Source organism: Cetorhinus maximus, chromosome 5 (assembly GCF_964194155.1).
Source record: "Cetorhinus maximus chromosome 5, sCetMax3.hap1.1, whole genome shotgun sequence".
In the NCBI taxonomy this organism is placed as follows: domain Eukaryota; kingdom Metazoa; phylum Chordata; class Chondrichthyes; order Lamniformes; family Cetorhinidae; genus Cetorhinus; species Cetorhinus maximus.
In genome coordinates, this window is record NC_135883.1 from 117,260,109 (window position 1) to 117,277,798 (window position 17,690).

The 17,690-nt window shown below is 44.9% G+C and overlaps 1 protein-coding gene across 6 annotated transcripts in view; it reads right to left on the bottom strand.

Moving 5' to 3' along the window:
• Positions 1 to 17,690, bottom strand: part of LOC144680873 (3',5'-cyclic-AMP phosphodiesterase 7B-like) — a 189,668-nt gene that overhangs the window by 150,520 nt on the left and 21,458 nt on the right. For all 6 annotated transcript variants that reach the window (XM_078542356.1, XM_078542358.1, XM_078542357.1 and 3 more), the window contains exon 2: positions 6,316 to 6,376. Coding sequence is in view for 3 of the 6 variants with exons in the window: in XM_078542360.1 (XP_078398486.1) it covers positions 6,316 to 6,376 (61 nt within the window). In the remaining 3 variants the exon portion in view is untranslated. The remainder of the gene's footprint in view (positions 1 to 6,315; positions 6,377 to 17,690) is intronic.

Genomic DNA, 17,690 nt, shown 5'->3' on the forward strand with positions numbered 1-17,690 from the left:
AGCTGCATGGGTTCTCTTTCTGATCATTTTTTTGCAATTTTCCGTAGATAGCAAAGCGTTTCACAAGAGGACATGAGCCACTACTTCATTACATCTATACGCAGTTTTAATGAGTCTCAAGTAGTGTAGTTTTGTTACGAAGTAAACAAATTACTACTGATTTATTTAACGTGCAAAGTTAACTTACACTGTTATACAGTTGGCAAAATGATTGATACCCATCCTTATTGTAGACGCAGTTTAATAAGTTCTTGGACTTGACATTGAGTGCTCAAGTATGCCTTTGATCCATTGTTCAGTGCACACAACATTATCAATGTGTGCACCAAACGTTCGAGAAGGTGTGTAACTAGAAAGATTTGGCGCATGCGCACATAATGTTCGAGAAGACATGTTACTAGCAAGATTCTGCATATGTGCAAATTGTCTGGGGTATATTAGCTGGTGTTATTTTATTTCGTTATTTAACCCTGTAATACATGAGTAAAGTCTGCAAGGTGGCTAGCAAACGTGCATTAAGTGGCAAGGATTCTGCTACTCCCAAAGGGAAGAGACAAACTATTACCTTAGAACAGAAATTAGGAATGTTACAATGAGATGATGCTGGTGAAAAGGCAGCAGTTGTAGCAAGTTCACTTGGGCTTCCGCTAACAACTGTGTGCACCATCAAGAAGAACAAAGGTAAAGGCTAGTGGCCAAGGTGCTACTTCTCTAAGCGCCAAGAAGATTATCTGTACTAGGTGCAGTGTGTTAGAAAATACGGAACAATTATTGATTGTGTGGATTGAGGACCAGGACCAAAGAAACATGCCCATTTACATGCTGACAATCCATGGAAAGGCTAAGTGTTTGTTTAACGACCTGAAAGAACAATTGTTTTTGTGTATTGTGCATTGTGTGCATTGTGTTTTGTTTATTTTTGGCTTATATATAAGGTGTATTTCAAGTTTATGGGCAGAAATCTTCACTCAGCGGGCAGGCGGGCACCCCTACCTCTCAAGCGTGAGATGACACGGGTTGATGTCGGCCGAGGGCGCCGATGTCAAAGCGCAGCCGTGCGATAGTTCGGTCGGTGGGTGCACGCCGGAGCCAGCAGCGCACTCTCTGGCAATCAAAAGGCCTGTTAAGGCTATTAAATAATCAATTAAATTAAAATTTTTGCTGCCCGTCCAACCGCAGGCAAAAAGGCCAAGCAGCCTTTGCATTTTTTGGAAACCTCATCCATGGGCGGGATTAAGTTTCCAAAAGCAAATGTAATTAAAATAAAATTTTGCAATTGAATTAATAACATGTCTCTGCTCATGTGTCAGAGTCACATGAGGGGACATGTTTTATTACCTTTTTATTTTCTTTATTATTTTTTGTTATATCTCTTCATCTCCCTGAGGCACGGAGCTGCCTCAGGGAGATTATGAAGCGCGCACTCACACGCATGCATGAAGTTTGCGCTTGACCCGCTTGCCATCCTACCCACCCCCCCAACACAGAAAGCGCTCAGTGCTGCCACTTGCGTTTCACGCTGGACGGGCTCTAATTGGCCCGCTAGCGTTTAATTGCAGTGCGGAGCCAATCGTAGGCAGCGGTCAGCTTCCCGACTGCCCCCGCTGAGCCTGCCCACCAAGAGCAAAATTCTGCCCCTTGTTATATATTGGGGTGAAAATCTTGGGTTGTGAACACATCTCCTGATATTACATACATTTAAATGGGAAAACTTGCTTCAATATAAGCAGTTTTGATTTAAGTAGTGGTTTCCAGGAACCTGTCTAATACTTAAAATGGGATATTCCTGTACAGGTGGTACATAATTCTAAATCAGATAAATTCTCTCTATGGTTGGAATGATTGAGTTGTTATGTTTCGAGCATTTACCAATCATTCCTGTGTAAATGTCTGGTTGACAGGTAAATATATTGCATCTCTTGCAGGTTTTGCTCCATTGCACTAAGGGCGGACTCATCCCAGATTTGCAATAAGTGCGGTAGCGGGCAGGTAAAACAATGTTTTACTCGCCAGCTGCAATGGTGGCCTCTCATGCTGCACCATCCCAAACCCGCCGCATTAATTATGCATTCCGGGGAAACATGCCATTTCGATGAAGGACGGGCTCCAATTCGCCCGCCATGCCGTCACCTCACCGCTCCATCACACCAGGTGCCTCATTTAAAGCACAGCCGCCCACACACCTCTCAGTGCCTCCAGCTAGGACCGCTGCAAATAAGACATGGCCTGGAAAGGCAAGAAGACTGCAGCCCCCAGGTTTAGTGATGCGTCCCTCGAGCACCTTTTGGACGCTGTGGAGGCCCCGCCATGATGTCCCCCTGCTCTGGCCACAGGAGGGGCAGCAACATTACCACTCCGGCTTGGTAGACGAAGGCAATGGTGATCAGAAGAGGTTGGCCATCCAATGCAGATAGAGGATGAATGATCTCATCCGTGCAGCCAGGGTAAGGCAACCATCTCATCACTCTAAATGTACAGACTCAAGCACATCACACACTCACTGGCATCTCACTCACTGCCATCTTAAGGAGCATCACCATCCATTCTCTCACACACACCCCCACATCTCCATCTGGCCTCAACTGTTCTGGAGACAGTCTTCTCAGCCCTCATCATCTTGAGACCACTTGCGCAGATCAACATGTGCCCCCACACACAACCTGGGATACTCTCCTTCCCCAGTACAGCCCTCACCCTGTAGCCTCTTCCCTTGCCTGAGACCACATCTCCCACTTCCCCTGCAGCCATACAAAGTAGAGATCTGCCCGTGAGCCCCCCTATAAGTGATGTGGTGCTGTTTGTGAAGCCTGGCACCGATAACTGCGAGTGCTGCCCAAAGCAAGGTAGGCAAACAAACCTCGAAGTCCCAAGTAAAGTGCAGCTCGCCAGGCGGACATCATTTATGTGTAATTATGAAACACATTAGTGTGCAATCACGTCGATGTGGGCGAACAATCCAGCGGGGTGGGGTGGGGTGGGGTGGGTGATGAGTCCAGCAGGGCTAGCCTTATAATGATATGCAGATGTATTACAATGAAGTTCCCGATGTCCGATGGCAGGAAAAGTGGCCCACCATTGATGGGCTGAGCGGATGATCTCAAACTGGCTCCATGGCGTTGTGAAACCGACTTTTGGCCTTCTCGCCATATTGTCCACTCACGCCACCGAGCAAACCCGACGCCAGCAGGTGCGGAAAATTCCACCCCAAGGTTTTGTAGCCCAGCCCCAACACTTAAACCCCATCACAAAACAAATTGTTTAAAGAGAGTAAACAGAATCTCAATATCAAACATTTTAGTAAACGTTAGTACAATGACTTGAGATTGTCATAGCTCATTTCTTGATACACCTGTATAGATTTTCATAACAGGGAAACATTGGAAACTGCACATTGCTTCTGCACCATTACATTGAATCATAGAAGAACACAGTTCAGAAGGAGGGCCCTCAATCCGTCAAACCTGCATCAGCTCTTTCGGACAGCAATCCAATTAGCCCCAATCCTTTTCCAAATGCCTGCAATTCTTTCCCCTTCAAGTATTTATCAAATTCCAATTTGAAGGTTCCCACTGAATTTGTATGCAGCATCCTATCAGGCAGTGTATTCCAAATCCTAACCATTCATTATGTAAAAAGGTTTTACCTTATGGCCACTTTGGTTCCTTTGCTAAGCATCTTAAATTGATGCCGTCTGGTCATTTACCTTTCAGTCATTGAAAATGGTTTCTCTATATTTATTCCATCTAAACATTTCATGATTTTAAGTAACCCTATCACATCTCCTCAGCCTTCTCTGCTCTAAGAAGAAGTTGATTAGCAGAGGTCCATATCGACATTTAACAAAAACATTTCTTAACCAATCTAAGAACATCCAGAAATGTAATGATTGCTGTTACTTTCAAAGCATGGGCCCTAATTTATTTTTGTAAAAGTTAGGTAGGAAATAGATGATACTGAAAATTATGCAAAATATCACATATAGTTTTCTCAGTCCTTTTGAACACGCGACCTAACACCACAAGCTACTGTTGCTGCCTTGAGTTAAAGGTTCAAATATATAGGGCAGGATTTTTAGGTTGGCATGCAGGCGCAATTGGGGGGCCCAGGAGTGGCTGGGGAACAGACTGCCACCCGCGATCAGCCCCTGACCTCGATTTCATGCTGGTTGGTCAATTAATGGCCAGCCAGCGCAAAGTGCGCGCTGAAATGCTCAGCACTGCAGGGGTGGCCCCAGGAGGAGGGCGGGCGCTGACGTAAGCACGGGCACAGGGGAGCGCAGAATGAAAGCTCCCTGAAGGCGGACAGCTGCCTCAGGGAGCTGAAGATTTCAAAACAATTAAATAAAGATTTTAAAATCCGGAAAAAACGTTCACACATCACAATCAGTCACCTGAACATATAAACGATGAAAATTCTGTCCATACATTTTGTTTAAATTTAATAATGGAAACCCCATCCCGCCCTTGGGTGAGGTTCCATCAAAAATGCAAAGTCCGTCTGGCAGATTCGCCCGTCTGCCAACTGTAGGGTTGAACAGACCATAAAAAATTGGGGACAATTGGAACTTTAACAGCTTTAATTATCTTCTAAATTGTCGACGGACGTGATTCCGATACTCGCGCGTGCCCGCCGACCAAAATATTGCATGAGTGCGGGATGGCCTTGGGACGCTTGCCCGACGTCGTCTTGCGCGATTTTGCAACCGATCGGGTCGGGCGCGTACCCGCATGCCAACCTAAAAATTCTGCCCATAATCTTCATCCTGTGTTACTGGAGTGCTAATTTATCTCCTGCGGTGAATAATACACATTTGTGATTATAAAGCTATTTTGTTTTTCAATTTTCTTTACTTCTGAGAATAATAACTAATGCTTGTTATAAGTCAGTTAGTATCACAAGCCTCTGGTATCTTACCTAACTTCTTCTTTGATGACTTGGGCGCAGTGAACAGTCATAGACTATTCCAGCAAGGCACAATGCATTTTTATCTTTTATCCTTGGAATGTGGGGGACACAGCTAAGGCAGCATTTATTGTTCATCCCTGTAGTTCCTGAGCACATTAAAAGGTCACCAACGTGTTAGGGAGATGGAGCTAAATGTAGGCAAAAGCCAGGTAAGGATGGCGAGTTCTCTTCCCTGAAAGATATTAATGAATTACTTGGGCTTTTATGATAATCTGACAGAATTTCATGGGCCAGGATTTTTAGGATAGCGGGGTTCCCTTCCTGCCATTGAAGGAGTTGGCAGCGAACACATCAACTCTAATACTGCCTACCCTGCAGCCATTTGGCTGGAGGCGGGACTTCCACCCCTCATTCCCGCTTCAGAGAGCTGCCAGCCAATCTGATAGGCCTGCAGTTCTCTAGTCCTAGCAGCACCAGAAGCTGCAGTGGACAGGTTTGGGCCTACAAAGTTCCCCAGTGTCTACGTCTCTGGAGTCCAGGGCCAGGTAAGCGTGGGGATCTCAGGGCGGTGTGGGAAGCCCAGATTGGGCAGGGATGTTTGTGGAGAAGCCAGGTTGCTTGGGGGGGGGGGGGGGTGTACCTGCAGGGGCCAGACCTTCGGGGGAACACCTGATGTTAAAAGGAGGCTGCTGATGAATCACCTCCCCTCTTCCCGCCTATGGCCTGAGCAGGGTTGCTTTTCGGGCCTGCTCCCTGCCCCTGAACTCCTCCCGCCACCCTGAAAATTGGGGCTGGTAGGAAACGGTCCTTAAGTGGTCACTAATTGGCCACTTAAGGGCCTCAATTGGGGCAAGGGTGAGCCTAGGCCTTGCCCGTCCTAACATAAAATTGCGGAGAGGCTGGGGCTGGCGGGAGCCCGATTGGAAGGCCATCTGAAAAATTTCATGGCCATCCCCAACTTTAAAGCCGCCAGCCAGGGAAAGGTAAAATTCTGCTCATGGTAATTTTTCAGGAGCTAGCACAGGCTGCTTTTCACTTCAGTGGTGGGACCTGAATTTCTGACCTCACAGTCAAGTTAAATGTGTGTTTATCAGACACATAGAAACATGCACAGTCTTTCCAAGAGTGAGTACTAGATAACAATCAAGAGCAGGAATGCTGGCTGGTTTGTCCCTTCTATGCATGCAGCTGCAGTGACCAATAATGGAACGCAGACCTGGAACAGAAACTAGAACTGATGGCAAACCCGAGTTCATTATCAGTAAACTTACACAGACATTGGTGACAAGATAGGAAAAGTTATATGTATACAGAATAAAAAATGAACAAAACTTTAGATAAAACACTGTAAAATGTTTTCAATTCTATACAATGGCCTTGTAAATACCTTTCAAAAAGGGCGAATCTTACCTAGCATGCGAACACATAGGGCATTCTGATCAGGACCATCAAATGAGATAGCTCCGCACCTCTGAAAAGAAAAGAAAATCCTTTAGTTTAACTCAATAGTGTAGATCTTCAACCTAAGGACTCAGTCCTCTTTGGGTTTTTACAGAACACAAGGTTAATTTTCTCAAGATGTTACTGAACAAAGAGAATTCTATTTATTAAATACTAAAAAAAAACCCTCCATTGTGGAGATAGGCATATCCTAGTCCTCTGCAATTTTCACAGAGTCGGGGCAGGTTTTTAAAGAGTTGTGGTTCTCAGCCCCTCAGAGGAGTCATGAATCCTAGTCCGCATGAATGGGCCTTTTAAAAGGTGAGTTCAGAAGGTCCTCCTCATGCCCCTCTGCCAGGCTGTTCCCCTTCACCCAAACCCCATGAGCCGTCATAGCCCCAATACCAAGGGTGAGATAATGATCTTTACACAATACAAAGGTGAGTTTGCATATTAATAAGGTGTGTTTGCATGCAGAGTAAAGTGAACAATACAAGAAAGACACAATAGTGGAGCCTCAGACCCTGGGGTGATCAAACACCATGGCAGGAAGGGAGGTAGGATATAAACAGGGAAATGGATAGAACCGATTGTAGAGGATCAAAGGAAGAATGCCAAGAAGAGGTAGGGGGTACGTCTCTACTCAGGGAGTGGGTAATACCATTTTACTTATTCTCTGCACTATTGCTAAAGTGGTTGTATTTATTTTACTTATTCCATATCAATGAAATCATCACATAATCAATATGGAGTCTCCCTCAAGTGCGTACAATACCATATGTATCATATATTTCACAAAATCCCAGAATTTTAACAGCACAGAAGGAGGTCATTCAGTCCATCATGTCTGCACCAGCTCTCCAAGTGAGCATTATGACCTAGCGCCATTGTCCTGCCATTTCCCTGTACCCCTGCACATTGTTTCTATTCAAATAATCATCTAATGCCCTCCTGAATGCCCCGATTGAACCTGCCTCCACCACACTTCCAGGCAGAGCATTCCAAACCCAAACCACTCTTGTGGGGATCATGTTTAACTGATCCATTGGAGTTCTTTGAAGGAATCACATGTGCTGTGGATAAAGTGGAATAGGCAGATGTACTGTACTTAGATTTCCAGAAGGCATTTGATAAAGTGTCACATCAAAGGTTATTGCAGAAAATAAAAGCTCATGGTGTTGGGGGTAACACTTGGCATGGATAGAAGATTGGCTAGCTAACAGGAAACAGAGAGTTGGCATAAGTGGGTCTTTTTCTGGTTGGCAGGATGTGACGAGTGTTGTGCCACAGAGATCAGTGCTGAAAAAGTGTGAAAAAGCTTTTTCTCACGTCACATTTGCTTCTTTTGCAAATCACTTTAAAGCTGTGCCCTCTCATTCTTGATCCTTTTGCAAGCAGAACGGTTTCTATCTACTCTATCCATCCCCCTCATGATTTTGAACATCTCTATCACATCTCTTCTTAGCCTTCTTCTCTCCAAGGAGAACAGTCCCAACCTCTCCAATCTATCTTTGTAACTGAAGTTTCTCATCTCTGGAACCATTATTGTAAACCTCTTCTGCACTCTCTCCAATGTATTCACATCCTTCCTATAATGTGGCACCCAGAACTGTACACAATGTTCCAGCTGAGGTCTAATGAGCTTCCTACATAAATTCAGCATAACCTCCTTGCTCTTGTACTCTCTGCCCCTATTAATAAAGCCTAGGATACTATATGCTTTATTAACTGCTCTCTCCTCCTGCCACCTTCAAGATCTATGCACATATACATCCAGGTCTTTCTGCTCCTGCACCCCCTTCAAAAGTTAACCCCTTATTTTATATTGTCTGTCCACGTTCTTCCTACCAAAATGCATCACCTCACACTTCTCCACATTGAACTTCATCTGCCACCTATCTGCCCACTCCACCAACTTGTCTATGTCCTTTTGAAGTTCTACATTGTCCTCCTTGCAGTTCACAACACTCCCAAGCTTTGTATCATCCGCAAACTTCGAAATTGCCCCCTGCGCACCAAGATCATTAGTATATATCAGGAAAAGCTAGGGTCCCATTACCGACCCCTGGGGAACTCCACTACAAACCTTCCTCCAGCCTGAAAAATATCCATTGATCATTACTCTCTGCTTCCTATTTTTCAGCCAATTTTCTATCCTCATTGCTACTGTCCCCTTTATTCCATGAACAATAACCTTTCTCACAAGTCTGTTGTGCGGCACTGTATCAAATGCCTTTTGAAAGTCCATATACACCACATCAACAGCACTGACCTTTTCTGTTACCTCTTCAAAAAACTTCACCAAGTTAATGAAACACGATTTCCCTTTTAGAAATCCATGCTAACCCTTCCTTATCAACCCATATTTTTTCATGTGACTAATTCTATCCTGAGTAATTGTTTCTAGAATCTTGCCCACCACTGAAACTAAACTGACTGGTCTGTAATTGCTGGGCTTATCCTTACAACCTTTTTTGAACAAGGGCGTAATGTTTGCAATTCTCCAGCCCTCTGGCACCTCCCCCGAGTCCAGGGAAGACTGAAAAATTATGGCCAGTGCCCCTGCAATTTCTAATCTCACTTCCTTCAATATCCTTGGATGCATCTCGCCAGTCTTGGTGCCTTGTCAACTTTAAGTATCTGTATTTGCTCCAAGCAGTTTTTAAAAATGGATCACAATTCAGATCCTTGTACTAAGTCTATTCAACATTAACATTATCTTCATTGTCGAGCTAGAGAGTAATAATTCAAACTTAAACAATGTTGTGAAATTGGCTCGGTTTGTGTATGTCCTTTTTTAAATTTGACAAACATTTGACATCCAGGCAGTTCTAGTAGCTCTTTTCCAGGATATAATCTCAATTAAATCAAGAGACAGTTTAGAGCTTAGATGAAATAAAAAACCGCTCAGCCTGAAACTTCTTAAAAAGGCGGAAAGCCATATGAAGGGCTCTCACAGCAACAACAAAAGTTGAGTTTCCCTCGGGTTTCACAGATCGAAGTTACAGCAGTAGCGCCCTGGCAGAAACTCAATCCTATTTGGAAGCTACCTTTAAATAATTTGCTTATTTCTTTAAGCGTTGCTTTTTTTAAATTACTTTACCCATGAGGAGTTAGTTAATACATTTTATACTGTAAATATATATGACTTTTTTTGCTGGTTTAACTTTTGTGAAATGAATTTAGTCAATGATTTTAAATTTCAAATGAAAGGTAATGATTTGAAACAAAAACTGAGAATCACTCAGCAAGTCAGTCAGCAGCTATGGAATGAATAATGTTTAAGCTGTAGACCCTTCATCAGGACTATACGTAAACTGTTAGCTTGTCCTCTAAACAGATGCCGACCTGCCAAGTGTTTCCAGCACTTTTTGTATGATTTTCAGCATCCGCAGTTTTTTTTTTGCTTCCGCAAGTGTCATTCTCTCTTTGTTTAACGAAGACAAGAGGAATCCTTTGAAGGCACAGGCTAAGTCCAGTAGCTAAAAGTAATATAAAGTCTGAAATTTCTGATTCATTATGCTAGGCATTCTACAGGAAGACCACTTTGATCTCAAGACTAAGATGGACAGACTGGAAGGTCTGGGGGGCTGGGGATTGCTCATGACAATAATTCAAGTTGTGATGTATATGCACATTCATGGCGAGAAGGAGCCACGGGGGCTGGAGAACATGAAATTATCAAAGCAGCAGTGGGGACCAGAAGAGGCACAAACGTAGCTGTTTGGAGACTGGAAAAGTTGGGGAGGGGAGAGGAGAATAAAGTGATAGGAGGAAACAGCAGCAAGTTGAAGTGGTTACTGGGACAGTTTGGTTTGTGTATCTTTGGGAGCAGGTAAAAATGGACTGTGGAAAGTTGGGAGTTATTCTGCCACATGATTTTCTTAAAAGAACAATTAGGAAAATCTATCAATAAACAGATACTGCTTTGCTTAACTCTTGGGAAGCAATTTTACGGCCCTTCCCAGCCAGCATATTTGCAGGCAGGTGTGCAGTGGGGGGAGGGGCGGGGGGGGGGGGGGTGCGGTGCGGGGGCATGTACGTAAAATGCAATGAGTGACTAGCCCACTGCATTCCTGCTCACCCCCGAGCTGTCATTCATATTACGGTGGGCAGGGAAAGCATCAGCCTGCCTGCCCGCTTTAGGCCTATTGAAGCTCTTAACTAGCCAATTAAGTCCTCTTAAGGGCCTGTTTCCACCTCCACTGCAATAATGCGTGCGACTGGGGAAGGCAGAACAAAGGAGGCTAGCCTGCTACTTTTGGAATGCCGCCTAAAAGGCGGGAAGTGGGATACCGACTTTGGTGGGTGGCGCCTGAGCCCATCAGGGGCACCTCCCCCTCCAAGATCATACCCCACCACTTTGTGCCTCCCTCCACCGGCCTCCAAAACCCAACCTCTCCATGCCCCCTCCCACTCTCCATAGGGCCCCTGCTTCCACCTGAGGAAAAACCCCAGGCTTACCTGCAAGTACGCTACTGCATTATGGTGCTGCTCGCACTACTCTCGCTGGCGGGACTTCCAGTGCCTGAGGGGCGTAAATCCCACACCTACGTTGTTAAGGCTGCCTCCAATGTAATATCGCTGTGGGGCAGCCCTTTTCAAAGTCATCAAGCCCAAGGTCGACTTTTCTTTGGGGGGTGGGTGGCAGTGGAGGAATACACCCACCCCCTGTAAAATGTGTGCCTTGGTTTTAGCCATGTGTCGTATAAAGAGAAAGCCAAGGAACCTTGGTCTGTCATAAGAAAAAAACATGCATTCTATGGCCCAGTCCATCAACTTTTTGGTTTTGTGTTGAAAGAATATGTAGCCATTTTGATTCCTCATTCTGTGTCCCACCATGGGGAAAGATTGTTGAAAATGATAGCTAAAGATTACAGAGCAGTCTACCAGAGCTAAGCCCAACTGAATATCAATTCTTATACAAGGTCTTCAAAATGCACACACACACACACACACACACATAGACACACACACACACACAAATTTTAATGGTTTCATACTTCAAAATGGTAGGAATTGCACCGTGCATTCTGTAACATAAATTACATTAACACTTTACCCTTTTTACAGTTAAAGTGGCATGTTTCTACATAAGTCTAAAAAAGTGAGCAGATAATACAACACAATGTAAAGACTACTAAAATAATTCTTGACATTATGTTTATACAATGTCATTGTGATGAACAATAAAACAAGCATTGTTTGAGGTACTATTATTATTGTCTTAATATAGACTCTGTCAAGAGTAGATCCGTTTTCCTCATGTGGGAGAATTTTATAATTTTAGTGTTATGGCCTTTCAATAGCATTTCTATTTGAGGTTAAGTGCTGATTAAACATTAAGTTGAAAGGACACTGTGAAGGAAGCTGTTTGGATGGTGGGGAGGGTCACATAACACCTTGATGATTTATGATGCAAAGTAGTTTTTGAAATGTTAACAACTTTGAAATTAAGGTTGTTGAAATAGCATTACCACCATGACATCAAACAACACCAACATGCCTGCCAATTTTAAAAGGAAAGGATAATGAAGTTATGTTATGAAATCACTCCCATTTGTTTAATTTAGGTAGCAGACATACTATGGAATGTGCATAGCAGTTTTTCTTCTCTTCTTCCCCTAAGAGTCCACAAGCATAATGAAACTCTTCAGTGGGGGCAGGAAACTCTCAACAGCGATCACTAGCCCTCTATCCAGCTCTTCTTGTCCCACCACCACCCCCTTAAATCAACTTATATTTCACCCCTTTTCTATTTTTCCTTAGTTCTGTTGAAGAGTCATGCGGACTCGGAACGTTAACTGTGTTCCTCTCCGCAGATGCTGCCAGACCTGCTGAGTTTTTCCAGGTATTTTTGTTTTTGTGATAGCGATTGGTCATCTGATTTTCCTTTCCACTGCTCCACTCCTTTTTTAAAATTCATTTGCGGGATGTGGGCTTCGCTGGCTGGGCCAGCACTTATTGCCCATCCCTAGTTGCCCTTCAGAAGGCGGTGGTGAGCTGCCTTCTTGAAACGCTGCAGTCCATGTGGTGTGGGTACACCCACAGTGCTGTTAGGAAGGGAGTTCCAGGATTTTGGCCCAGCGACAGTGAAGGAACGGCGGATATATTTCCAAGTCGGGATGGTGAGTGACTTGGAGGGCAACTTCCAGGTGTGGTGTTCCCATTTATCTGCTGCCCTTGTCCTTCTAAGTGGTAGTAGTTGTGGGTTTGGAAGGTGCTCTCTAAGAAGCCTTGGTGAATTCCTGCAGTGCATCTTGTAGATGGTACACACTGCTGCTACTGTGCGTCAGTGGTGGAGGAAGTGAATGTTTGTGGATGTGGTGCTAATCAAGCGGGCTGCTTTGTCCTGGACGGTGTCCAGCTTCTTGAGTGTTGTGAGAGCTGACTCATCCAGGCAAGTGGGGAGTAGTCCATCACATTCCTGACTTGTGCCTTGCAGATGGTGGACAGGCTTTGAGAGGTCAGGAGGTAAGTTACTCGTCACACGATTCCTAGCCTCTGACCTCCTCTTGTGGCCACAGTATTTATATGGCTAGTCCAGTTCAGTTTCTGGTCAATGGTAACCCCAGGATGTTGATAGTGGGGGATTCAGTGATGGTAATGCCATTGAACATCAAGGGGCGATGGTTGGATTCTCTCTTGTTGGAGATGGTCATTGCCTGACACTTGTGTAGCGCGAATGTTACTTGCCACTTGTCAGCCCAATCCTGGGTATTGTCCAGGTCTTGCTACATTTGGACATGGACTGCTTCAGTATCTGAGGAGTCACAAATGGTGCTGAACATTGTGCAATCATCAGTGAACATCCCCACTTCTGACCTTATGATGGAAGGAAGGTCATTGATGAAGCAGCTGAAGATGGTTGGGCCAAGGACACTACCATGAGGAAATCCTGCAGTGATGTCCCAGAGCTGAGATGACTGACCTCCAACAACCACAACCACCTTCCTTTTTGCTAGGTATGACTCCAACCAGCGGAGAGTTTTCCCCAATTCCCATTGACTCCAGTTTTGCTAGGGCTCCTTGATGCCACACTCTGTTAAATGCTGCCTTGATGTCAAGGACAGTCACTCTCACCTCACCTCGGGAGTTCAGCTCTTTTGTTCGTGTTTGAATGTAGGCTGTAATGAAGTCAGGAGCTGTGTGGCGGAACCTAAACTGGGTGTCAGTGAGCAGGTTATTGCTAAGCAAGTGCTGCTTGATAGCACTGTTGATGACCCCTTCCATTACTTTACTGATGATTGAGAGTAGACTGATGGAGCAGTAACTGGCCAGGTTGGATGTGTCCTGCTTTTTGTGTACAGGACGTAACTGGGCAATTTTCCACATAGCCGGGTAGATGCCAGTGTTGTAGCTGTACTGGAACAGCTTGGTCAGGGACGCGGCAAGATCTGGGGCACAAGTCTTCAGTGCTATTCCCGAAATATTGTCAGGGCCCATAGCCTTTGCACTATCCAGTGCTTTCAGCCGTTTCTTGATATCGCTGGAGTGAAGCGAATTGGCTGAAGACTGGCATCTGTGATGGTGGGGACCTCCGGAGAAGGCCGAGATGGATCACCCAACTCAGCACTTCTGGCTGAAGATTGTTGCAAATGCTTGAGCCTTATCTTTTGCACTGATGTGCTGGACTCCTCCATCATTGAGGATGGGGATATTTGTGGAGCCTCTTCCTCCAGTGAGTTGTTTAATTGTCCATCACCATTCATGACTGGATGTGGCAGGATTGCAGAGCTTAGATCTGATCCGTTGGTTGTGGGATCACTTAGCTCTGTCTATCACTTGCTGCTCATGATGTTTGGCACACAAGTAGTCCTGTTTTATAGCTTCACCAGGTTGAGACCTCATTTTTAGGTATGCCTGGTGCTGCTCCTGCACTCTTCATTGAACCAGGGTTGATCCCCTGGCTTGATGGTAATGGTAGAGTGGGGGATATGCCGGGCCATGAGGTTACAGATTGTGTTCGAGTACAATTCTGCTGCTGCTGATGGCCCACAGTGCCTCATGGATGTCCAGTCTTGAGTTGCTAGATATGTTCGACATCTATCCCATTTAACATGGTAGTAGTACCACACAACACAATGGAGGGTATCCTCAATGTGAAGGTGGGACTCTATCTCCACAATGACTGTGCAGTAGTCACTCCTACCGATAGTATCATGGACAGATGCATCTGCGGCAGGCAGGTTGGTGAGGATGAGGTCCCTGTTGTTGGTTCCCTCACCACCTGTCACAGACCCAGTCTAGCAGCTATATCATTTAGGACTTGGCCAACTCGGTCAGTAGGTGCTACTGAGCCACTCTTGGTGATGGACATTAAATTCCCCCACCCAAGGTACATTCTGTGCCCTTGCCACCTTCAGAGCTTCCTCCAAGTAGTGTTCAACATGGATTCATCAGCTGAGGGAGGGCAGTTTCCTTGTCCATATTTGACCTGATGCCATGAGACATGGGTCCGGAGTTGATGTTGAGGACTTCAAGGGCAACTCCCTCCCGACAGTATACCACTGCCACATCTGCTGTGTCTGTCCTGCCAGTGGACAGGACATATCCAGGGATGGTGATGGTGGAGTCTGGAACATTATTTGTCAGGTATGATTCCGTGAGGATGACTATTGTTTGACTAGTCTGTGAGACAGTTCTCCCAATTTTAGCATGCAGGTGGGAGTGTCGCAGGGCGTCAGGAGTGTAGTCGGGGGGTGGGGATAGTCAGGTGATCAGGCTGTAGGGGTAGTGGTGGGAATTGGGGAGGTAGTCTGGGGGGTCATGAGGGCGGGGGGTTAGCTGTGAGGTGAGAAGGGTCAGAGGTTGTTGAATGGTTGGGAGTGGGGTGTAGTCGGCGGGTGGGAGGGGTGGTGTTGGTGGTGCAGGGTGGTGGAGGCTGAAGGACAGTACTATAGTTACCCAGGAGTTAGAAGTGGCTTTAATCCTTCTAACTTTTTCTGGAAAGCTATTCTGCTAAGAGAGTCGGAACCATCCAAAGTCTCTGATTTAAATCGGAGTATTGGAGGGTTCCAGGTCCACGACAATTGCCCATTGGAAGTTTAAACTTCCCAGGCAATTCCTGAGCAGTCCTCACAGAATCACTGCTAGATCACCAGGCTGTAGTCCCTCCCAGTGTGTCTTCTGGAATACCTCCAGGGTACAGCCCCCTGGGGAATGGAGGTTCTGGGCCCATAATACAGATTAAGTGTGAAGGTCTTTCTTCGAAGTGGGATATACTCACTCCCTCTTTATTCCTACTTGTAAATCTTATCTTTCAAAATTACAAAAGCAGCATACTGTTAGATGCAGAGAAAATTCAGGCAGATTAATAAGACATAAGAAATAGGAACAGGATTAGATCATTTGGCCCCTTGAGCCTGCTCCACCATTCAATAAGATCATGGCTAATCTTCTTGTGTTTTGATTTCCACATTCCCATCTACCCCTGATAACATTTGATTCCCTTGCCTAACAAGAATCTATCTACCTCTGCCTTAAAAATATTCGATGACCCTGCCTCCACTGCCTTCTGAGGCAGAGAATTCCAAAGTTGTGCAACCCTCTGAGTGAAAAAAATTCTCCCCATCTCTGTCCTAAAAGGGCGACCCCTAATTTTAAAACAGTGCCCCCTAGTTCTGGACTCACCTACAAGAGGAAACATCCTTTTGACGTCTGCCTTGTCAAGGCCGTCAGGATCTTGTATACTTCAATCAAATCACCCCTCACTCTTCTAAACTCCAGTGGAAACAAGTCCAGTCTGACAAACCTTTCCTCATAAGACAACCCACTCATTCCAGGTATCAATAAATCAATGAACACTTTCAACAACAATAAGCTATATTTATATTGCACCTTTAACATAATGAAATGTTCCAAGGTGCCTCACAGCAGCATTATTCAATGAAGTATGTCACTGAGCCACCTAAAGAGAACAGATGACCAAAAGCTTGGTCAAAGAGATATATTTTAAGCATTGTCTTAAAGGAGGAAAGTGAGATAGCGGGGCAGAGAGGCAAAGAGACAGGGAGGCAGAGAGGTGTAGGGAGGGAATTCCAGAGCTTGCGGCCTAGGCAACTGAAAAATATGAATTTCACATGAATTTTCCTTTCCTGCTATACCAAATGCATTAACCAAATATAGGCAAGTTAACATCTTGCACAAAATAACAGAGAGGGACATCATATTTAATCATTTGTTACTAATATTGCAAGGTACAATTTCAATCCAAAAGACCACTCACTAAGTTACAGCGTATTGATATGCAACAAAATCTCAAAGAACAATTACAACCTTATAAAGTGAATGTAAGGCAGGTAATAAGAAAAGCAGTATGATGGCATAGCAGACACTGGCAGTCCAGAGGCAGTCCTCCAGAAAGCAGAGGAGTTCAAATTCCACTGTGACAGTCAATTTTAAAAAGCTGCTATCAGTAAAGCTGTCAGATTGTCATAAACGGAGGGAAATCTACCATTGTTAATCAGTCTGTCTTATAAAAAAATTCTTTCGAGTTATCAACAGTCACAGATTGCAACTCTTTTGAGTACAATCACAGTTCTTGGTTTCCGGGAGTGGGAAACTCTTTCGAGTTATCAGCAGTCACAGATTGCAACTCTTTCGAGTACAATCACAGTTCTTGGTTTCCGGGAGTGGGACATGAACCCACAACCTTCACCAGCATGATTGACACTTAACTGCCAATTTAAAATGGTCTTGCAAGCCATTCAGTTGCATCAAACCTCTACCTGCAGTGATTAAGATGGTCTCACTACCACTTTGCAGGGCAACTAGGGTTAATCAATAAATGTAATGCTCAAAGCTTCAGCGCTAATATTTTTTTAAAAAAGCATAAAATTCTCTTTCACTTGAGCAATTTTTGTGACAGTTTAAATAATATCCTAGAGACACTGGATTAAGAATTCTCTCATCAAACACACGGGGTGGAATCTTCCAGTCCTGCCAGCAGTGGGATCACAGCGGGCAGGGGCACTTTATCTGGCAGGAGATAAAAGAATCTGCTCCCTGATGGCAGGATAAGCTGTTAGAATTTTGTCTTCCTGACTTTTAAGGCGGGTTAAAGACAGGTTAGCTCAGTTTTACATATAAGTATGAGAGTGCTGGGCACCTGATGAGCTTTACCTCCTCCACCACTCTGAGGTCGTAGATGTTGATTTTGTTTTCTCGGGGACCTCACATAGACTCGTTCAAGTGCCATTAGCATACGTTGTGCCAAGGCTGGACAGGGGAAGCAGGGGAAGTCTGGGGTGGAGGGGGGCAGGATGGGAGGGTGTAGCAGGCTTACATGGGAAGGATGGGGAGAGTGTCCAGGGAGGGGAGCGTGAATGTCTGGGAAGGAGGGT